Source organism: Nycticebus coucang, chromosome 23 (assembly GCF_027406575.1).
Source record: "Nycticebus coucang isolate mNycCou1 chromosome 23, mNycCou1.pri, whole genome shotgun sequence".
Taxonomy (NCBI): Eukaryota; Metazoa; Chordata; class Mammalia; order Primates; family Lorisidae; genus Nycticebus; species Nycticebus coucang.
The window spans coordinates 15,799,685-15,824,081 of NC_069802.1; the positions used below are offsets into that span (position 1 = coordinate 15,799,685).

Genomic DNA, 24,397 nt, shown 5'->3' on the forward strand with positions numbered 1-24,397 from the left:
GTAGATTTGGAATTCCAAGAGTACCTACTTCTCAGTCTGGCATGAGTATTATAGGGCTTAGTACATGCAAAGCTCCGAGAACAGTGGCGTGTCAGCTACACCATTAAGTGCTCAGTGAGCACAAACAATTATTATACTGACATCTTTGACTCTATCTGCTAAAGATGAGGGAGAAAAAAACCAACAGCACACAAATCTAAGTGGCTTCTCTTTTATTCATACAAACAATACATACACAAGACTGTATATTGTTTGAAGACTGAAATAATTTTCTAGTGTAACAACTCTGTAACAAAATTTAACTAAAGGTAACATTTATGAAAATATAAATCTCTGATTGGGTAATTCTTCCCAACAATACAAAGTTTACATAAAAACATTCAATATGAGCTACCAGTTGCAAACAAGTTAGGAAAAAAATCAAGTCACTTGTTATACTGTATTAGCTTTGACATAGAACATTCACACACTACATTTAGTCCATCTAGGCATTTAATTCTTAGAAATGTGTGGCATGGAGGTTGATAATGATGAGAGGAATAAGAATATGTTGCCTACAGATCTCAAAAGCTCTGACCCGGCACCGTCATCTCCACGTGATCTGTATGTGGGTGGCCGACTCTGAGCTATCACCTCCCTGGCTGGTAGCTAAACCAGGAGGAACCATACTGCAAAATGTTTTTTTCACCCCAGCATGGAGTATTTATAACTAAATCACATCTTTGTAGGCTTACATGTTAACCTGCTTCCCAAAGAGAAATACAATCGACTTCGATTCTCTTTAGATCACTTTATTTTAACCATAAGCATCAATTATCAAGATGTCACATTGCTGTCCAATTTTTTTCTCACATTGCTGTCCAATTTCCCTAGGAGGGCTATAGCAGAAGCTGTCACTACCTATATTCTGAAGCTGATGAAAACGATACACGGGTGAGGTTGAAGATCTGTCTAGGAATGCCTGGCAAGTTCGTGGGGAGCTGGACTGAACGCAAGTCAGTTCCGCGTGCCTTGTTCTGACTACTAAAACCAATACTGCCACTTTCAAAGAAAACTAAACCATCCCCCGTGACACCCTCTGAGAAGCCGTCCAAGGACAGGCCACGTGGAAGGTATGCAAGGAAGGACAATCGCCTTCACCTTTCCAGATGTAATATTTCCTTTTAAATAGGTGAAATATTTTTTAAAAATATTGAAATACCATTTCACAGCTTCTGCTTTGAAACGGATTAATACTATAAAAGGCTCAGGGGAGTCTTCAGTCCGGGAGTGACAGAAGTGTACATACGGTGTGGAGAAGTAAGAAATTGATTACAAACAGGGACGGTAAAGAACCTCTGAACACCCTTAAGATTTATGGACTATTTTAGCACAAAGACAGGCATAGTCAGTTTGTCCCAGAGTATTTGGTCATCTATCTGCATTTTACACAGGAAAGAGGAGGAGTAAAAGTAAGGCAAATGTCACCAGCGTCTCAGAGATGGCATGTTGAGAAAGCTTGCTTTCTATTAAGATTGACTGCCGGGATTTAGAAAATAATTTTCCATATAACTGACGGAGTAGTACAGACTTACTTTAGTTAGTACAAGGGAGAAGTGAACAGAAGTTTTGAGCAGATTCATAATGCCCTTTCTGTAATTTTTTACACCCAGCACAAATATGCATTTCAAAAAGATGTGAAAATGTGTTCTTTTGCAACCCAGGAGATGAATAGTTTAAAAATCATATATTCTGTTATGCAGAAACCTTTGCATGCAATTGTTGCAACTGTATTTTAACGAGGACTGCGCCTCCACGATCAATAGCCCTATGACAGTGGTGGTGAGTTCTTGTCCCAGTCTAGTTCGTCTCATATTTCATGTCATGTTTCTTAGAAAACTGGGAATGCATCTGGGCATTTTTGTTACGTCATTTTGCACCTTTAGACCTTTCTTCTGCAGATTAGATGGCACAGTTGTTGGGACTGTAAAATGGAAAGAGAGATTAAGGCTATGTTGACACATCACACAATCATCTGAAGCCAAACAGCTCGTTGTCTTCATGATTTCAACAGATTCGGTAGAACTAATTCCAGTCCAAATCCATATGGTTTATAATTCCAGCCTCTCTTATCTGAACCAAATGGGACGAGTCAGGCCGCTTCTTACCACAATGCTAATTAAAAAAACCTTTATCTTCTCTCTTCTAGGCGAAGTAGCCAATCAAATGCTACTAGAAATACTGTTATTCGTTCATTTCTGGAGACACTTTGACAAAAAGACTACACCCCAAATCAATTCCACATTTTTGTATGTTTCATGAGCATCTTCATAAAACTCTGGAATCCCATCATCTTTCCTGTCTTTTAAGAAATGGATATTTTTATTATTTGGGACACATCTTTTTTTTTTCCCCCCTTCTGTATGTGGGTCACGTATTTCCGCTGAGCAGGACATTCTGTCAGTTATCAGGGGCATAGCTGTGGCCCCTGGATTCTAGGGCTGAGCACACTCGGTCATAACAGGAGTTGTATTTCTTGGAGGGCGTGGCCTCACTGTTCTCAGTGCAGTCGGTCACTGTGATTGGGCTGTCCCTTGCAAAGACCTCAGTGGACTCTCTCCACAAACAATCCACAGACACTTTAAAACAGTAACTGTTACACTTTGGCCTAGACGCCTGTGTTGCATTGTTGAAAATCTGTCTGCTATTTGAGGTGGCGATTTTAATTTTCAGGGCAGCGTCTACGCGGTCTACTACTGTGTAGATGCCTATACTCCCATCATCAAAGCCCACAATGATATTCAGGTGCCTCTGGGAGAGTGCAAGGAACGTTGGTGTTTTGTAAAGGGAACAAGCACCGATATTTTTGCCATCTGCCAGTCTCATCACAATTAAACTGGATATGGCGCCGTTTTCATCCTCCTCTTCCCCGTTTCGGAAACAAATGTACACCAGGTAGCGACCATCTCGAGACAACCTCTGCCGCCAGATGATCCCAGAGGCATGAACCACCCGTAATTTACCGCTGTGCAAATCCAGCACGTTGATGTTTTCATCTCCCCGGGATATAATGCCAAGCTTTCCATTGGGAGAAATTTCAAAATCCTCCAGGTTTTTCAAGAAGTTGCTCGGAAGTTGCAGACGTCGACAGATCACTTCCTCCGTCAGACTCCACAGGTTCACAGTCTCTGCCGAGGTGATGAACACGACGATGTCAGGACAGTCAGGGATTAATTTAAAATTCACAATGGTGGTCCCGTCTTCACAGCAAAATTTCTTGGTGATACTTCCAGTCCAAAGACTGACTGCCAACACTTTGCTTTTGGTCATGCCCACGACGAAGGTGTTTGCAGACGTGATAAAGGCATTCTGTAAAGTGGTCAGAATGTTGCAGACTCTGTGGCCTGTGGCCAGTCTCCAAACTCTGGAGGCGTTTTCCTCACAGAGGGAGACCACAAACTGGTCATTGTGTGTAATCAGCAGCTGTGATATTCTCTGCCCATTAATTCTAAAGAGGTTTTCCCCGCTGCCAGTGTGCCAGACATACTGGCTGCTTTTGTCATCTGATGTCACCATTATGTCCCCAGCGGATGTTAATACACAGTGTTCCACGATACCTTCATGCTTGAATACTGCTTCGATGAACCCGCTACTGAAGTTCCACTTATGAACACAATCGGAGCCATCAAGGGAGTAAATGATTTCCCCTCTGGTGGGCAACACCAGACTCTGGATGGGTTTTCCAGTCTTATCTATGTTGGACATGGCTGTGATTATATCTATGTCCCAGATGGAAAGGACACCACTCGTTGATAAAGACAGTAGCATATTGTGGTGACTCGATTTCACCAACTTAACTATGGAACCTGAGATTTCTTGTAGGCTAGCCATACACTGCCCTGTGTCTCGCCTCCAGAAAAACACAGCTGAGGTATTTTCCATGGTCGCAATGATGCAGTCTCCATTTTTGGACAGCACGGCAGATATAAAGCGTTCATTGTGCTTGGCCCTGAACTTCTCAGCCACTTTCCACATGCCAGTGTCTAGGAGCTCAATGCTGAGAGCTTTGCAGATCAGAATTGCACTCTGGTCCTCGGAAAGTTCAATGCTGACCACCTCGCTGTCTTCTCTTCGGCAGTCAAAGTCATCAGTCAGCTGGGGGCTGGCAATGTCCTCAGTGTTCCAAACGGAAAGGCTTCCCTCACTATCTACCATGACCATTTCTTGAGCTGTGTCCAGGATGAGAAGAAACTTCACAAACCCACCTGAGAATTCCGAGGTCACCGTACATAACTTTTCTCCACTCCCTAAATGGAATATGGTGGTTGTGTTTAGGTACTGTCCACAGAAAGCGTACGAACCGTCCAGAGAGCACTGGACACAGGTCACTTCGTACCAGCAGTGGAACTGATAAAGTGGCCAGCCGTAGAGCAGGTCGATGACAGTGACGTCCTTGCTGGCCTCCAGCCAGGCAAGGGCGTGGTTGACGGACAGTGTGAAGCCATTGATGTAGGTGGGGCTGCTTGCGTGCTTGGTCCCTTTGATTTCCACTTCGGACAGGAGACAAGAATTCACATTGTCATAGATCAGCAAGGTGTTATTGGTCGTAGCCACCACCAGGTACTTTTCGTCTCCAGTGAGTTTCATGCCCAGGATGACAGACTGGGCTGTGGTGATTTGCCTGAGCAGCTGGCGAGTCTCTACGTCCCATGTGCTGATGGAACCGTTTTCTAACGCCGTGAGGACGGTACTGGGGTTACACGTAGGCAGGATCTCTGTGACGTGCAGGTGACTGGACGACAAGGGAAGGCGCTCGGGGCTGTACGTGACATCCATAGATGAATGCAGTGGCACAATGGAGCAGTATTTCGGCCCATCTTTGTCACATTCTAAAAGCAGGTGTCTCAGTTTGGGCAGGGAACTTATAACGGGCAGCAGTCTTTGCTGGAGCTCTGCAGAAAGGGAGCCAGGAAACGCAATGACCTTGTTTCGGATGCCGCGGAGGGTGCTGGCCAGGAACTTCAGCTCTTTCTCCTGTGAGTAGTTGTAAGCCAGCTCGATGTCTGAAAGCACTTTGTCGAACTGACCAATTTTGATCATGGTGTAAAGCCAGCTGAAGTTCATGATGATGCCGTAGAGCAGGTCGTCGGTTTTCCCACACCTCGTCAGGTGGTATAGTAGCTCACACATTTTCCGATGATTGACAAAAAAGATATCAGGCTCCAATGGATTACACTGGAAGACCCAGGGTTGGTCTGGGGCCTGCCTGTCGAAGGAAGCTTGTTCCATGAAGTGCTTTTCTTCCTCCAATAGGCTTCTGCTCTCCAAGTCCAGGCAACCGTTCAAGTAGGGGTCTTCAAGGCAGAAAGCTTTCCTCCTGCCCCCTGACCAGACACCCAGAAAATAGTCTGCCAAGATGGTATGCATTTCACGCAGGTGGCTGTCGTCCTGCAGATAGAGCTTTTGGGCTATGAGCTGCAGGTGTCTGTTGGCCCAGACCAGGAGCGTGACGTTCTTCACATGTCTTTCTATTAAGTATCCACTGAGACCCTCCTTGAGTTTTGCAATGTACAAATAAGGGACTCTCAGGGGGTTGCTGGGCCTGGTGTTCTCACTGAGCTCGTTCATTACGCTGTTGTCCAGGGCTAACACATCTTCCAGCTCCATTTCACTCAAACCCATTTTGGCCATGGTGATGTAACCAAGAGCCCTGGAGACCAGCTTCTGACCACACTTCTTCTCCAAGGACCAGAACAACTGCTCTATACTTTCATGAACAGTGACGCAGAGGGAGGATTCATCGACATCTTTGTGAGATCTCCAGTGTCTCACCTCCCTGAAGGTCAGGTTCACGAACATCGGCAGCGTGCACTTGGAGAACGCGTTGTTCACATAAATCTGCTGGCCTGAAGTGACCTTTCTCTTGACTCGAAGCAGCTGGTGCTTGAGGACCTGGCTGCACATCTTTCTGTCCCGGGGAATCAGCTCAATGTAGTTGTCTTCTTCATGGATAAGGCACCTTAGTTTCTGCAGGATCCCGTGTTTATTGGGCAGTGTGGACAGAACTATCCGTACAAAGCGGGGAAGGTGAGCTGGGAGCCACCAGAGCTTCCTGGCGTCCTCGTTCTCTGACAGCTGCTCTAGGGCATCGAATATGATGACTAGAGGTCTCTGCAGTGAAGACTCATTCAGAAGGTTTATAAATAAGTCACGGAGGTCGTGAATCTTCTTAGGGTAGCTTTGAACCAGACACCGATAGTTAATGGCCAATTGTTCACACACACTCAGAAGGAGAGTCCTAAGGTCAGTACTCATGTCTGTCATTCCTAGAAATCGCACGACTATTACTGGGTCAGATTCTGGTCCCGTGTCTTCATGTAACCAGCCATAAGCCTGCAACATAAAAATGGAGTCTAGATAAACAACTACATGCCCACATGGGAGAAAAACGCAATTAAATTCAATGAAGGGGGAGGAAGGGGGAGTGCTGCGCTGTCACCTAAGGGGCACAGCGAATACACCACAGCCCCGGGTGAAAGGCTCAACTCCAACTCCAACTTTACCTTACAAATGCAAAAGAAGTAACCTCATCATTTGAACTCTCATATTAATCTGAAATTTAAAAAACAAAAGTGATTCACATTAATGGAGAATATTGATAAGTCTGGTAAAATTTTGGGTATCGAGTTTTTCAATCCTTTCGCCAGTGTGGAAGTTGGAGTTTAGGGATTGGTGGGATTACACCTGCAGTCCATCTTACAAGGGTATATGTGAAACTTAGTAAAAGTGGAATGTAAATGTCTTAGCACAATAACTAAGAAAATGCCAGGAAGGCTATGTTAACCAGTGTGATGAAAATGTGTCAAACGGTCTGTGAAACTAGTGTTTGGTGCCCCATGATCGCATTAATGTACATAGCTATGATTTAATATAAAAAAAGTGGAATTTATGATGCTAAGATGTATTTTCATGGTCATGTACAATCACATTTCCTCTCTCCAGACTTCTGGTAACCCCTACCATGCAGAAAGTAACCAAGAAATGGAAAAATCTGAGAAGGTCACAGAATGGCCACAAAGTTCATTTACTCTGATCTATAGGTGACACCCTGAGGATTACCTTTACTGAAGGCGGTAGAATAGTGGTGACAGTATTATTTGATCATAAGGAAACATTTAGCTTGTGTTCTAAAAGATTCAAAACATTTTGTGAACTGTAAATCCAAATATTTAGGGTGGTCAATTTGGCATCACTGAACTGAATGCCCATTTCCTGGCACAGCTATTGGCACACAGTAGGAGCTTTTTATTTATTTATTTTTGAGATAGAGTCTCACTCTGTCACCCTGGGTAGAGTGCTGCGGCATCATAGCTCACAGCAATGTCCAACTCTTGGGCTCAACTAATCCTCTTGCCTCAGCCTCCCGAGTAGCTTGGACCACAGGTGCCTGCTTTTTTTTAGAGATGGGGTCTGCCTCTTGCTTAGGCTGCTTTTGAACTCCTGAGCTCAAGCCATCTACCTGCCTCAGCCTCCCAGAGTAGGAGCTTTTTAAAATGAATGAATTGAGTAATGATTTACACATTATATTGAGTTAAAGATTTTCATTAATTGAAAGCACATAACGCCATAGGTGGCTGACCAAATTTCCAATTAATTAGAATGCAATAAAAATATTCAGTACTACAAGTGTATTGAATATATTCTTTTATGTTTGGAGATTTTTACTTTTTGTGGTGTTAGAGAACCATAGTTATTATTTATCTTTGTCATAAAATATACATAATGCTGGTTAAGAGTTTTGTTAAATGTTGTGCTTTCTAAGAGATGGTTCATTGTACGTATAAACATGTCATCCTCAGGGCTCACATTATCTTTCTACAGACGGGGTTACAGAATCATTTAATAGAAGAGGAAATTGAGGCCCGGGCTGGATAAATAACTTGCTGAGTGATCAGTGGTCACCAAGGAATGAAGTTGGACTAGAAGACATATCTTCCTTATTGTGTACTCTTTAATTTTCTTTTAAAAAAGAAAAGTGAGACAGAGTTTCACTTTATCGCCCTTGGTAGAGTGCCGTGGCATCACACAGCTCACAGCAACCTCCAGCTCCTGGGCTTAGGCGATTCTCCTGCCTCAGCCTCCTGAGTAGCTGGGACTACAGGCGCCCGCCACAATGCCTGGCTATTTTTTTTTTGTTGTTGTTGCAGTTTGGCTGGGGCCGGGTTTGAACCCGCCACCCTCGGTATATGGGGCTGGTGCCCTGCTCACTGAGCCACAGGCACCGCCCATTAATTTTTTGTTTAACTTGTGAAACTAAAGAGATAAAATATATAAGAGGGCTAATAAGTTTCGTATTTTTCTACCTGGAAAGGCAAGAATGAGAAGGAATACACTCAAAGATTAAACACAACAAAGAGTATTCTTACTCTTTCAGTAATCATTGAAATTCACCGAGGATACTCCTTAGGAAAGGAAGTTTTATTTTACACATTAGCAAGCAAGTTTATGAAATTTGCTTCTTCAAGAGATAGTTCAGGTTAAGGCATGAATAAGATTAGGAAAGATTTATGGATGTCAGTTTCATAACCAGCTATTAAGGAGAGTAAGTATTTTGTTGTTCTTTAGCTGCAGTCTTTGAAGTCGATTTCAAGGAAGATACTCTTGTCATTGAAGGCAAATCAGAAAACCCGTTTGTCTCTTCTTCTATCGATCACTTATGATGACTGTAAGCATGTTTCCCCTCCTCCCAATCACACGTGGCTGATGTCTGTACAGAGCAGGCCTGTAATCATGATCTCATGTTGGTGGGAAGGTTAGGTGACACAGGAGATAAACATGAGATGTCTGGCTGCATGCGTGCGTGGGGGACGTGAGGTCACAGCAGCGTACAGGTTGTTGCTGACCTGAGTGAGACATTCCCCAGGAGACAGGCAAATGAAGCGCAGGCAAGGGTCCCGGAAATAGGTACCACTTCCTGGGGGCCCAGAATCCTGGACTGTCAATAGACAGACTCAGGTGAGTGGACGAAATGCCCAGGAGAGTGAGAGCTCAGAAAACCATCTCTGATGTTGATGAAGTCCAGACCATCACCACACTCTGCCTCACCAGGCTGCCTATCTGCATGGGCGTATCCATACCACTCGTGTGATCCTGACCTGCTGTGCTAGGGCAGGTGCATGTGTCCCACGAACCTTCCACTCAGTCAAATTCAACAATATTTATTTCCTCCATCTGCCCTTATCTTTCCCTCCTCTATAAGGAAGATAACTGGAAAGTGAGTGTGAAATGGTACAGCAGTGGTTCTCAACCTTCCTAACGCCTCGAGGTGTTTTCATGGTTACAAAGGCATCACCACCCAGAGGTTGAGAACCACTGGTGTACAGGAATATTCACTCATTTGATTTCAGTTCACAGGTGGCCCTTACGGTGTTACTGTCTTCCTTACTTATAATAATTCTAAAGGTTGCAGACACATGTACAAATGAGTGTTCAATGACACACACACATCTAGACACACACAGACAATTTTGCTGGTGCAATGTGGACTGTCAGTGCAAACCTGCTACTTAATCTGGTGCTGAATCAGAGAAAACACTCTATCTTAACACAAGAATCGAAGCCACCTGGGCTTGACATATTAAGAAAAGATAAATTAGCCTTTCTAAGAACTTTTCAAGAGTAAATTAGATATACCTGATTTTCACCTGTGAGTTTATTTCAGCATTTACTCCCCACATTTTATACAAGGTAACTGTCTCTGTTCTTGACCTCAAAATGACCACTTGAGATTATGTAGCATGTGACAGATTATGAGAATATTCATAAAGTTAAACACAGCTCTGTTCTTAAGACAGTAACCGTGGGAAGAGCATCAAGTTCTGAATTAATACCAGAATAAACCACCACACTTTGACACTAAGGAAACAGGAGTTTAAAAACCAGAACTAGGGCAGCGCCTGTGGCTCAAAGGGGTAGGGCGCTGGCCCCTATGCCAGAGGTGGTGGGTTCAAACCCAGCCCTGGCCAAAAACTGCAAAAAAAACCCCCAAAAAACAAACAAAAAACCAGAACTAGTTCCATCCAGTTCAGGCTAAGGAACCAAGTCAGTAGACAGCACATTCCAAAGTGAGGTTCTAGACCACGACGCAGGACTTGAAAGGGAGGTTCTGAAAGCCAGTTCTGCAGCTGTTAAGAGGACGACTGGAGAGGTGGAGACTCGGGTGCTGAGGGTCAAACCTCTCTTCACCTCTTCCCCAACCTTCATCCCTAGCTGACAGGTAGGAGCTTTAGCGGCCACTTATAGAGTGGCCCCTACAGCATGGGAGATGTGGGCATCTGGTGTCTGAGGACATCTGGGAAATGTGCAAGTTGAGCGACTGAGGCTGGGTGTCTGCTCCGATGGGGAAGTGAGGCAGGGCTGCTGTCTGGGATGGGCCTGGAGGTCTGGAGTTTCTCAGGGAAAAATGATACTGAAGTGTTTCCCCTGTACCAGAGGTGGGCCATAAGCCAGAGTGGGCTGCCAAGTGTTTCTGTTTGTTTCACTTTTCCCAGGCCCTAAGAGTGTACTGGGCCGCAGAGAGAGTCTTAGCAGAAGGATAGATGCTGGAGGTCTAGGAGCTGAGGAAATAACCAGCTGGAACAAAGATAGCTTTCCAAGTCCAGGGAACTACAGATGAGAGATACTCAGGGAGGAGACAGTAGGAGGTGGCCAGGCAAGGACCTGCCAGGAACCGTGAAAAGGCCTCAGAAGAGAAGAGAGTCGGCTCTAAACACTTGCTAAGAACAAAAAGTTCAGAGCCCAGTTCAGAAAAGTAAGAACGTTCTGGCCACCTAAACCACAACACTCTAGGCCAGCGGTTCTCAACCTGTGGGTCGTGACCCACAGGAACTGTATTCAAGGGCTGCAGCATCGGGAAGGTTAGAACCTCTGCTCTAGGCATATTATAGGTGGCTTGGTTAGGAAAGGAAGGGGGATGTGCTCCAAGAAAAAAGGAAGAAGATGACCATGTCCCTATTTCCACTGTAGGCACCTTCCTTATAGCAGGTCACAGCTAAGGGGAAAAGTGTAGACTGACTGTTTTATTTATTATTCTTAGATTGGGCAATTACTGAACTGAGACTGATTTAGAGACTAGAAGTGAGGGGAGGGCTTGTCCTTGTCTGAGAGGGATGAGCAGAGGTATTGGGATCACGGGCCGGCAGCTGATAGCATGAACGGGACAGGGAGAGGAAAGAGAGAGTTGCTTTCAAGGCCCATCCCATGAGTCTGGAGCTCTCAATCGAACCATATACCCACAGAAAAGAAGCACTGAAGTAACCATTCCACAAAGACTAATGACAATTCAGGTAGTAAACAAAGAAAATGGAAATGAATCTGATCAATCTCGCATTTTCCCAAAGTAAAAGCTTTTACCAACACGCATGGGAAAGAATAGGCTTTTACCTTCTTTGCTACTTCTGCTAACAGAAGGGTCTTCCCGGTGCACGGTCCACCATATATAACCAGAGGGTTGATGTGCCCGGTTTTGCTTGGAAGGATGTATTTATGCACTATGTTTAGAGATTCACATTTGTACTCGTAGAAGGAGGCATACGTTTTACACAATGATGAATGTTGAAGGATTTCATCGTAGAGGGTATCAGTTTCAGTGTCAAAATTCTGCTGTACCGTTGCCTGAATGATATCAATCATATCTTCATAAAATTGTTTGCCAAGTCCTTCGATGTAATGATTTTCTATTTCTTGGGAATAGCCTAGTTTCATGTCACAATGAGTAACAGACGTGTACACTCTCAGATTAGATGACGCGACGATGGTGGGAATAAATTCATCCCTGAGTTTTATCAGCTTCTCTTGGGCTTCTGGGTCCCGAATGATCCTTGGTTCTGTTCCAGTGATATCCATGTATTTCCCCATCTCCGGGATTTTCACGAAGCGCTCGATGTTAGCAATTTTCCTGATGTAGCAAACACACTTCTTCAGGAATGCTGGAGTTTGCTTTCCGAGAGCAAAGTCGAACTCATCCTCTATAGCTGAAAGAAAATAAGATTAGGAGTTTACTGCTTGGCCCAGAGGAGCAATGCACCCACGTTCTCAATGCTCAACCTTTAGTTGCGAGTGGTTGTTTATTTTGCTTATCATTTGTAGCAAAGTAGTTTTTAGAATAATTTCCTAATTCCTTGTTTTTTTCCTAAGTAGCTTCCAGAACAATGGGTTTCAAATAAAATTATTTAATTTTTAAATTTTTTATTTTTACATATACATGTGTTAATGAGGTTTCCATTTTTTTTTTGCCTTTACAAAATTAAAAAAGACTTGAAATTTGGGTGGCGCCTGTGGCTCAGTGAGTAGGGCACCGGCCCCATATACCGAGGGTGGTGGGTTCAAACCCGGCCCCGGCCAAACTGCAACCAAAAAATAGCCGGGTGTTGTGGCGGGCGCCTGTAGTCCCAGCTGCTCGGGAGGCTGAGGCAAGAGAATCGCGTAAGCCCAGGAGTTAGAGGTTGCTGTGAGCCGTGTGACGCCACGGCACTCTACCCGAGGGCGGTACAGTGAGACTCTGTCTCTACAAAAAAAAAAAAAAGACTTGAAATTTAATAACAATAACAATGTTTAAGATAAGGACTAGAAACAAAAACCTTGTAAAGAACAAACGAACGTAAATTATTTAATTTTCTCCCCAATTCAAGGGAGAGGCTGGATGTCAGCGTAATACAGAAAACATAACACATTTATAGTGGGACTTCGGTTGCCGCCAGCTTTCCTCTTATATTCTGGCAGTTCTCACAGCAGGACCCAGTGTGGGTCAAGAAAGGAAGAGGAGGTAGCTGACTGATGTAGCCAGTTCAATTGTTCCTTGTCAGTCTGACCTTGAAAATGTGGTTTCATCATTTTATTTGAGGTGTATTGAGCCCCTGACAGATAGGTTCAAATGGAAACACAAAAGCGTGTTATAACGCAAAATATGATCATGTTCTGATTTCTGATCAATTTGGATGACCTATGTCACTGTTAGATTCCATTATATTCATCAGAACAGGCACAGAAAAATCACTTAGGGTATGACTTTATTTCTTCTAAAACAAACCATATGAGTTACAATATATATGCTTGCATAGAAGTAAATATACATTATGTATCATTTGAGTCCTTTTAAGAACATTTAAAACTGGATAAGTAGAAATGAAAATGACCTTGTGCAGGGAAAAAATTAAAATAAATAAAAGAATTAAATAAAAGGAAAGAAATTTAAAGGCAAGCAGACTTAAAAATTGGCTATCTTTCCTTCCCTGCTTCTTCTCTTTCTCCCCCTTCTCCTCAATCCTTCCTTTCATTCATCCAACTGGGTCTTCATGGAGCACCTACTATGTGCTAGGCGTGCTGGTAGTCTCTTAGGATGCATTGGTGAGAGAAAACAGACAGTGCTGAGGGAAAAAGCCATTATGGAGTGCTGTACACGGAATGTTTGGTCTCTTCCAAATACGTATGTTGAAACTTAATCACCAGGGTGATGGTATTAGGAGGTGGGGCAGTTGGGAGCCCTCACTGACTACAAGTAGTATTGGAAGCCCCCTTGTCTCTCCTGCTATATGAGAGACAGCAAAAAGATAGCCATCTATTAATAGGAAGCCAGCCCACACTAGTTACCAAATCTGCAGGTGCCTGGATCTCAGGCTGTGAATTTCTATGGGGAGGGTCTGAATACGTGGGGCTTATCTGCCCATAAAATGAAAAAGAATTCTCTGCTGGCCATAACGCTAATATCAAGCAAAACCCAGAACTCACATACAAATGCTCTATCATGTAGCCATTCAGGAAGGTGAGAATTTTACTAAAAAATAGTACCTTTCAGTAGAACTCTTGTGATAATTATTTTTTCAGTAATGACAGCCATTGATTGAAAATTTTGACTCCTGCTGAGTGCAGTGGCTCACACCTGCAGTCCCAGCACTCTGGGAGGCTGAGGCTGGTGGATAACTTGAGCTCAGGAGTTTGAGACCAGTCTGAGCAAGAGTGTGACCTTGTCTCTAAAAAAAAAAAAATGCTGGGCGTTGTGGTGGGCGCCTGTAGTTCTACCCTGTTTCCCCAAAAATAAGACATCCTCCGAAAATAAGACCTACTTACAGGAAAGATAAGACGTCCCCTGAAAATAAGACCTAGCACATCTTTGGGAGCACACCTTAAAATAAGACACTGTCTTATTTTCTGGGAAACAGGGTAGCTACTTGGGAGGCTGAGGCAAGAGAATCACTTAAGTCCAAGAGTTTGAGGTTGCTGTGAGCTATGATGCTCAGCACTCTACTGGGAGCAAGAAAGTGAGAGTCTGTCTCAAAAAAATAAAAAAAGAAAGTAATTTTTGACTCCAGTGAAAAAGACATGTTTACAGCCGCTGATGTTCACTGAGCTGTGTCCTATGTGTCCATACATTTTACAAAGGGTTTAATTAGGTGAGTTGTTTAAGGAAGACAGTTAAAGGAGTTTATATAACATCTGTCTACTCTTCTTAAAGAAGAGCGAAAACTGGTTATAACGCAGACCAGGGAAGAGGCAGGAAATCAGGATACGGCGAGCTCCTGCAGAGGATGGCCTTGGGCCCATCGCTTTTCTAGTGAATTCTCAGAACGCTACATTCTGAGAACATCATGAAGAGAAAGTAGTCAAACTCTAGTCTCCCTACAGGATGTCTGATAATCAGAGGTATGTATTGCCACACGGTGCTCCCAGGAACCAGTTGTATTGGAACCTGACATGTTATCACCTCTATGGAACGAGTGTCAATCAGGAATGCTGATTACCAAAAAGAGAGAGAGATGGATACATCAAGTTGGCAGCGCCCATCTCAGTTTGGTTCAGGTGGGAAAAAGATGCTGTACACAGGCATGGTACCTGTAGCACAGTGGTTACAGTGCCAGCCACATACACTGAGGGTGGCGGGTTTGAACCTGGCCTGGGCCAGCTAAACAACTGCAACAACAACAACAAAGTAGCCAGGCGTTGTGGTGGGCGCCTGTAGTCCCAGCTACTTGGGAGGCTGAGGCAAGAGAATCACTTAAGCCCAAGAATTTGAGGTTGCTGTGAGCTGTGATGCCACGGCACTCTACTGAGGGCGACATAGTGAGACTCTCAAAAAAAAAAAAATGTAGAGCATAAATGTCTTAACACAATAACTAAGAAAATGAAGTGAAGACTATGTTAACCAGTTTGATGAAAATATTTCAAATGGTATATAAAACCAGCATATCATACCCCATGATTGCATTAATGTACATAGCTATGATTTAATAAAAAAAAAGTAAAAAAAAAAAAAGATGCTGTACAGAGAATGCCTAGTATGGTATAGACTTAAAGACACCTGAATAAATGAATGACATTCTAGAAAGTCAATTCTACAGAGTAATTTTAGAGGCAAGGTACACCATGATGATTTGGGTGAACTTTTATTCATAATTTCTAATATTTGTCTACAAATATTATAAACTTTCCCCTCTCCGTACTAGAATACTGCATTTGTTTTCTGTCTTTGTTCATTCCTCAATATTCCCAAATTTAACCAATCACAACACCCAGTGAAGGGAGGATTAGGAATAGATTCCCAGACCTGGTAACTGTCATCCGTAAGACATTCAATATCTTTACTATCCTGAAGGCCACTCAATTTTGTTGTTCACAGAAAGGCACTATTTTTGGAATCTAATTTATTTCTGTTCCTCTCCTATTGTTTCAAAAGTTGAAACCAGAAATGTAAAAAATTACATTGAAATATAAATAATATACCTTTACAGGTTCTATCTAATATTTCTACTTTCAAGATCTCTAAAAATATTACAGTAATTTCCTATATCCATTTGAAAGAGCTGGCACTTTTCCAGCAATTTTGATCATTCAGACATGATCTTAAAATGAGTATGAAGTATAAAATAAATGGTTATGAGCATATATATCTATAGGAGATGTAACCCCAAGTACAGCAGTTCATGTGAAATTGCCAACTTCGCATGGTCGCCCATATGTACAGAATTCCTTAGTGTGGAGAAAGTTAGGGAGAGTATTTGCCAGTGAAATCCTTAAACCGCTTGAGGTACAGAATTGTGAATATGAGGATGCTTTCCTCAAACTATCATCTTTTATAAACAGAACAAAAGAAAAGATTTGCTCTGGGCATTTTTTCTAAGATGGGGCTTTCTAAGGAATGGAGTTATTTTGTCCTTGATAAAAAATGAAAGAGCCAGAGCCTCAGAAAAAGATCTAAAGGTCTCAGAGGAACAAGGATGCATGTTAATCTACGTACTCTAAAGATAGGACTTAGGGCTGACAATTTTAAGAGTATTTTCAGGAGGACTTAAAATAAGACCTAACTTAAAAAAAAATTTTTAAGGCCTAATTTTTTGATAGTTTCCTTCTGAAATTTGTCAAAATGATTTACAGCTTCTCTGCACTTGACACACACCTATCCAGTGAGAATAGCTATCCAGTACCTTGTAGGTTTTCAAAAGCCTTGCCATGCCTTTCCAAAAACCATTCTGAAAACACAATTACTATTTCTTTTTCCTCAATAATTCTTTTTTTCTGGAGACAGAGGCTCACTTTGTTACCCTAGGTAGAGTGCTGTGGCGACATAGCTCACAGCAACCTCAAACTCTAGGGCTCAAGCGATCCTCTTGCTTCAGGCTCCAGAGTAGCTGGGACTAAAGGCACCCATCACAACGCCAGACCATTTTTAGTGATGGGGGTCTCACTCTTGCTCAGGCAATCCACCCCACTTGGTCTCCCAGAGTGCTAGGATTACAGGTCTGAGTCACTGTGCCTGGCCTGTCAATAATTCTTTATTATCAACTCTTTTTTCTTTCTTTCTTTCTTTTTTTTTTGAGACAGAGTCACCCTAGGTAGAGTGCTGTGGGGTCACATTTCACAGCAACCTCAAACTCTTGGGCTTAAGTGATTCTCTTGCCTCAGCCTCCCAAGTAGTTGGGACTACAGGCGCCTGCCACAATGCCTGCCTTTTTTTGTTGTTGTTTTAGCTGGCTGGGGCTGGGTTCGAACCTGCCAGCCTTGGTGTATGTGGCTGGCACCGTAACTGTGGAGCTATGGGTGCCAAGCCTGCTATCAACTTTCAAAATAAATTCTCTGCATCTTCTTACTTTTACCCAGAAGTGTTTGTTCAGATCTCTGGTTTCCTGTACAACTTCTTTTTTTTTTGTAGTTTTTGGCCAGGGCTGGGTTTGAACCCACCACCTCTGGCATATGGGGTCGGCGCCCTACCCTTTTGAGCCACAGGCGCCGCCCTCCTGTACAACTTCTAATAATGCTTCATTTCCATGGAGGAGAAAGGCCAAGAAAGTCTCTGTTCAGTAGCTGGGGAGATTTTTATTTTAGTATTAAATTAGATCCTACCAATCCTCTGCTTCACCCCCTCCGCTGGCTTCCCATTTCACGCAGAAGAAAACATACGGTTCTTTATGGCCTGTGCTCCCCTTCTGACTTCATCTCTCCCTCCCAGTAAGTTTATTTTTAAAAACTAAAACCACCTTTCCTTTCTGCCCATGCCTGTAATTTGCTAAGCATGTTCCCGTGTCAGGGATCTTGAACGTGTTGATCTCTGTGCCTGGAATTCCCTACCTTAGATATAGATGGTTCTGATTCCTTCTGTCATTCAAGTCAAAGGTCACGTACTTATTGCCTGTCCCACCTACATTTAGACATCCACATTCATCATCACTCACTGTTATTACTATGGTTTATTTTATTCTGAAATGACCTCGTTCATTTGTTATTTGCTTATCATTTATTCTGCACCCTCCCACATTAAAAAATAATTTGCAGTAGAACAGTGACTTTGCTTTCTTACTGGTTTTTGTCTCTGCACTGCTTGGCACAGTGCAGGCCAATAGGCCAATCAATGTTTGCTGGATGAGTCAGTGAATAAATGAACAGCTCACCCAAGTAGCAACGGCACAATCTGGCTTATGATATCCAGCCACCTCTGTCTTTTTTTTTTAAAGACAGAGTCTCATTTTATCGCCCTCGATAGAGTGCTGTGGCATTACAGCTCACAGCAACCTCCAACTCCTGGGCTTAAGTGATTCTCTTGCCTCAGCCTCCCGAGTAGCTGGGACTACCGGCATCCAACACAACGCCTGGCTATTTTTTATTGCAGTTTGCCCGGGGCTGGATTTGAACCCACCACCCTTGGTATATAGGCCCGTGCTCTACTCACTGAGCCACAGGTGCTGCCCCACCTCTGACTTCTTTTAAAAAATCACTGAAGAAGCCCTCAAATTAAGTAAAGGTTGTCTAAGAATTAAAACAAAAGAATACTTGCCTCTCTGGGACATTCATATATTTAGAAAAATTAAATTTCACCAGGCAGGAAATGTGATTAAATTTGCAGAACCATACATAAAAAGGAAGCAGTGGGTGCAGCTACTATTTATCCATTCCTGAGCTTACTGAGGCAGTGTGACAATTACCTGAGAACAGGTATCTCTTTGCTTGGCTGTATTTCATTTTTCCCTTTCCGTGTAGTAGTTTTACAGCAGCCTTAAATATCTTCTTGATCTCATCTGAGATCTCTGGCCACGTCTTCTCGTTTTCAGCATTGGCAGAAGGCTGCCTCTACAGAAACATAAAAGTGACAAATTGGTCTTGAACTCATCAATATTTAAGAAAACGTAAAGAAAATCAATATTTAAGAACACAAAACTTTATTATTTGAAGGCCTCTGATGTGTCAGTATTATGCTACGTGCTTTACAGACAGTGGGTGGTTAAATCTCCACCAATGACCTTGGAAGTTAGAAGCTACCTCCATGTTACATGTGGACTTGACCAAGGTCAAGTTCCCCAAACAGGTTACGTACTTATTGCCAGGTTTTTTTGTTGGGCTTCCCTATACCATGTTTTTCCCTCAGGAGCTTTGATACAAATGGCACCACAGGGCGGCGCCTCTGGCTCAGTCCGTAGGGCGCCTGCCCCATATGCCAAGGGTGGCAGGTTCAAACCCGGCCCCGGCCAAACTGCAACCAAAAAATAGCCAGGTGTTGTGGCGGGCGCCTGTAGTCCCAGCTACTCGGGAGGCTGAGGCAAGAGAATTGCTTAAGCCCAGGAGTTGGAGGTTGCTGTGAGCTGTGTGAGGCCACGGCACTCTACCGAGGGCCATAAAGTAAGACTCTGTCTCTACAAAAAAAAAAAAAAAAAATGGCACCACAAAATAATATCTTTAATATCCTCCAAAGGGGGGGGAGAAAGTTACAAGGGAGATACTCATAAATTTAGTTGTGTTTATTTGTTTCTGCTTCATTTGTTTTAATGATTCTCTAGGAAACAACATGGGAGGATTGCCTACCAAGGAAATGACATTTATTTAATCTTGATGATAATCTTAGCCATATATTCATTTATTCAGCAACAGTTTATGCAGAAAATATCGCATGGGCTTTTAAGCATAATTTAAGTTTCTCTAGCAGGGGTCCTCACACTTTTTAAACAGGGGGCCAGTTCACTGTCCCTCAGACTGTTGGAGGGCCGGACTATAGTTTAAAAAAACAAAATGAACAAATTCCTATGCACACTGCACATATCTTATTTTGAAGTAAAAAAACAAAATGGGAACAAATACAATCACACCGCCTCATGTGGCCCACGGGCCGTAGTTTGAGGACCCCTGCAGAGGATCACAGAAATAAATGACACAACAATTACAGCCAATTAAATAGTAACATATGAGCAAGTGCCCCAAGGCACTGTGTAAGCATGGTTTCTTGAGGTATCATGTTTTTTGCTATCCATATGTACTCTTAGCATGCTTACCTAGGGTTTCGATTTATCTTAATCTTCCCATCCAAGGAAAAATTATTCAATGATAATGACTTTGAACAACACATATGAGAGAGATGAAGAAAATCAAGGACTCTGATATGATATTTTTGTGCACAGAGAAAATGCTTTATGTTGGTTATCATAAGGACAGACACACAAGTCTTGAAATGAGGAGCTGTGGCTAACCCATGGTGTTCCATGTTTTGGGGCTGCCAGAATGAAGGATGTTCTCTTTGGAAAAGGGATGAGTATTTCTGCCTTCCTGGCTATCTCTTTAAACATTCTGTGTGATGAATAGGCCCTCCCTGTCCCTCTTCCTCTTTCATTCAGTTTTAGGGGACACATAGCGAATACACTTGGGAACCAAGTTGGAGAGAAGACATGATAATGTCTCCATGACACTCGGGCACGAACGATCCTCACTCCACGACTCTCTCTAACATACAAGAATTTAAATCAACTGTTTGAAATGTTAAAAGGAAAAACAGTAAATTAAAAACCCACGAAAGAGACTATAAAAACAGCTAGGTAGATATTACAAAAGGACTCTTCCCTAAGCCCACTGCTCCCAACACCCTTCACAAAATAAAAATTATATAACTGTTGAACTTGAAAACTTAATGTATTGGCAGAGTTGATGCAGCCAGGGAAAAAAATCAGTAAGCTGGAAAAATGATCTGAAGTAATCTAGAAAACAGCATAGGGAGATAAATAAATTGATAATGTGAAAGAGAATGAAGAGGTATGGAGGACGGACTAAGATGACCTAATACTCATGTAATCAAAGAGATGAAAGAACAAAGAATAGAGGAGAGATACTATTTGATGAGATGATGGCTGAGAATTTTCCAGAACCGACAGAATATATGAATTCAGATAATTAGAAAGCAGGACATAGAGCCATCAAAATAAATAAATAGACACATTACAGAAAAGTGGACAGAACAAGGATCTTTCCTGATAAACACCAAGAGAGCTTCATTAATAGAATTTCGTTTAACCAATTAGTATTAAGGAATTAATCATTTAGTGAAATTCCATTATTTAATCAAATACCGATTATTTACTATTACTAAACACTAATGTTAATTAATAAACATGATACATATAATTAATTGGTTAACATCACTAATAAACCTTCATTAATGGAACTTCCAAAAGATACATATACTTCATGAAGAAGAAAAATTACCCCCGAGAGAAAGTCAGAGATGCTAAAAGGAAAGTTGAGTCAACATTTGGAAAGCTCTTTAGCTTTAGATTTAGGTTTTTTCTTTAAAATTTTCAACGCACACAATGCGATGTTTTGGGATATGTATACATTGTGAAATGACCACCACCATTGAGCTAATTAACATATCGTCACCTCACATAGTTGCCAAGTGAAGACCCCTGATATCTACTCTCTTAGCCAATTTCAAGTACAGAACATATTATTCTTATTAACTACAGCTATCGTGCTGTGTGTTAGGTCATAGAACATGTTCATTTAGAACAGGAAGTCTGTACACTGTTACCAACATGTCTCCAATTCTTCCACATTGCAGACTCTGGTAACCACCCCTGTACCTTCTGTTACTGTGAGTTTGACTTTTTAGATTCCTCATATAAGTGAGATCGTTCAGTGTCTTTCTCTACCTGTATGATTTCACTTAACATAATGTCCTTCCGGTTCATCCACGTTGCTGCGAAGGGCAGCCTGGATGGTGTTCCGCTGCCTGCAGGGGCCACCTTCTCTTCACCCAGGCATCCGCCGATGGTCAGTTTGTTTCCACCTCTTGGCTGTTGTAAATAATGTTGCAATGTCCATGTGAGTGCAGCTATCTCTTCAAGATCATGATTTTATTGTCTTTGGATATATACCCAGAAGTGGGGTTGCTCCGTCTGACAGCTCTACTGTTTAATCTTTTGAGGGATTGCTATACTGATTTTCATAGTGGTTATACCAGTTTACAGTCCCACCTACAGGCTACCAGGGTTCCCTTTCCTCCACACCTTCACCTCCATTTGTAATTTTTGACTTTTTGACAGCCATCCTAACAGGTGTGAGATGATATCTCATTGTGGTTTTGATTTGCATTTCTCTAACAAATAAGTGTGGATTTAATTGTCAATAGGAAATTAGGCCCTAGGGCAGAGTCATTTTCTGTTAACTCTGCCTTTTTTGTGGAGAAAACCACCCTTGGATGACACACTTTGAAGTAACAGACACATACTTTGGAGAGAAAGGTAACGTACCGTGTTCTTATTGCTACTCAGCATTTCTGATCGGGGTCTGAGGTAGTAAGCCGCGGGCACGGCATTCTCATCCCGACAGTACCACTCCTCCAGCAGCTTGGTCTCCAGCTTGTCCTCGACAGCAGCATCCAGAATCATCTCGAACTCAGAGGCTTCCACTTCTCCCGGGATTCGGATGTTCCCATATTTTTCACCTAATAGTCCCTGTGTATCCACAAGAAAATTCAGTTTAGTGTATCACCAAAACAGTTCATTTTACTGTTCATGTTATGTGGTCATTCAATAAATGTTTATAAATAGGTAACAAGATACATTGTTCTAAACCTTTTCTATTTACATCACAGTGGATACTTTTTTTTTTGAGACAGAGTCCCACTTTGTCACCCTTGGCAGAGTGCCCTGCTGCCATAGCTCACAGTAACCTCTGACTCTCGAGCTCAAGCAATTCTTTCGCCTCAGCTTCCCAAGTAGCTAGGACTACAAACGCCCACCACAGCGCCAGCTATTTTTTTGAGATGGGATCTTGCTCTTGCTCAGGCTGGTCTTGAACCTGTGAGCTCAAGCAATCTACCTGCCTCAGCCTCCCAAGTGCTGGGATTAGAGGCATGAGCCACCTTGCCCAGCCCAAGGAGACTTGATTTCTTAAGTAAAGTTAGATCAATTATGTTATAATTATCATCAATTACTTACACACTGAGAAATGGGATTGCATACCACATTAGACAAATCCCAAGTACAGAATTTTTGTAGCAAACCTATCTTCTCTAAGTTTCTGACACAACAAGAGCTCTTCCACTCTGACACGGGTTTGTGTCAAAGAAAAATGACATGCTGGGCCTCACAAAATGTCCGACGTGTAAAGTCACAAATAAAAGAATTGCTCTGTCAAAAGTTGATAGCGTCATTCTAAGCTCCAGCTACACACAAGTACAAAGGAAAGAAGGCTATCACTGAATGTGGTGCTATGGGTGGAATGAATTCAACTGAAAAGAAGGCAAAATATAAACAAGATAGAATTTTATCCCTATTAAATATCCCCCCACCCAAAACCTCCCACAGAACCTCCACCGCCAAGCAAACATCTGCTCAGTGTTACGTGAAACTGTAAGAACATAATCGTACAGTGCTGATGGGCGGGTCCCAGGATCTAGCATTTCTGGGAAAGGCCTTTAGTCGGTCTGTATTAAAAGCTCACAAATCCATATAACTTTTGACTCGGCATTTTTCCTCCTGCAAATTTGGCAAATAATTAAGGATGTCCAAAAAGATTTACAAAGCATATGTATGCTGACCTCAGTTTTCAGAACAGGAAAGAATTGTGTTATGACCTAAATATCCATTCAAAGGATGAACCAAATTATCTTATAGAACTGTATTGATCGAGAAAGATGTTTACAAAGTATTAAGTGAAAAGGGTAAGTTACAAAACAGTATGTTCAAGACGAGTCCAATGTTTTATATATATGCGTATATAGAAAGAGAGGATACTGCTCAGAGTATCATGTATACGTAAACACACTTAATAGAGATGTTCTAAGGACACACAGTAAGGTTATGAATGGCTGTCTTTGAGACAGTGGTCTTTTTTCTTTTTTTGAGACAGAGTCTCACTATGTCATCCTGGGTAGATGGATGGTAGAGTCACAGCTCACTGCAACCTCAAATTCTTGGGCTTAAGCGATTCTCTTGCCTCAGCCTCCCAAGTAGCTGGGACTACAGGTACCTGCCACCACACCCGGCTATTTTTTGGTTGTAGTTGTCATTGTTGTTTGGTAGGCCTGGGCTGGATTCGATCCCGCCAGCTCTTGTGTATGTGGCTGGCGCTCTAGCTGCTAGCTACAGGTGCTGAGCCCGAGAGAGTGGTTATAAATTCACTGATGTCATTTCATGAATGCATTGCTTTTCTACTAAAAACGTTTTTTGGCAGTACACATGGATTATTTTGTAGTGCGAAAACCAGCATGTATTTAAACCTGGTGATGCTGCCTCCACTCCTGAAACCACACTTTCCAGGTTGCTAGCAACGTTTGCTTCAGCCGGTGGTTCGGGGAACTTGACAGAGGGGCAAACTCTCCAGTCCATCTGGACCTACAGGAAAGGAAGCTCTTGTTTTATGGCTGAGGAGTCCGTGTTTTAGCAAGCCCTGCAGGTGGCTGAACTTGCTGTTTACAGCACCTGGTATTTCAGTTAATCTTCAACATAGAGAAGGAATAAGGAAGGGGCACGCGGGAGGCCTTACACACGTCTGTAGTAACCAAGGCAATTTTGTCCACTTTGTAGTGTCCACGGGAAGCTTTCGGTTTTATCTGTGGGGACCTTTGACCTTCCTCCTGTCGACTAGCCTTGTTTATCACTGGAATGAGAAC

The 24,397-nt window shown here is 42.6% G+C and overlaps 1 protein-coding gene across 1 annotated transcript in view; it reads right to left on the reverse strand.

The window, feature by feature from the left end:
• Window positions 1–1,320: 1,320 nt before the first annotated feature.
• Window positions 1,321–24,397, reverse strand: part of NWD2 (NACHT and WD repeat domain containing 2) — a 236,629-nt gene continuing 213,552 nt past the window's right edge. Inside the window, exons 4-7 of the mRNA XM_053577751.1 lie at window positions 22,032–22,235; window positions 18,447–18,591; window positions 11,422–12,011; window positions 1,321–6,372 (exon numbers count right to left, since the gene is read on the reverse strand). Of these exons, the coding sequence (XP_053433726.1) occupies window positions 2,440–6,372; window positions 11,422–12,011; window positions 18,447–18,591; window positions 22,032–22,235 (4,872 nt within the window). The 3' untranslated portion in view covers window positions 1,321–2,439. The remainder of the gene's footprint in view (window positions 6,373–11,421; window positions 12,012–18,446; window positions 18,592–22,031; window positions 22,236–24,397) is intronic.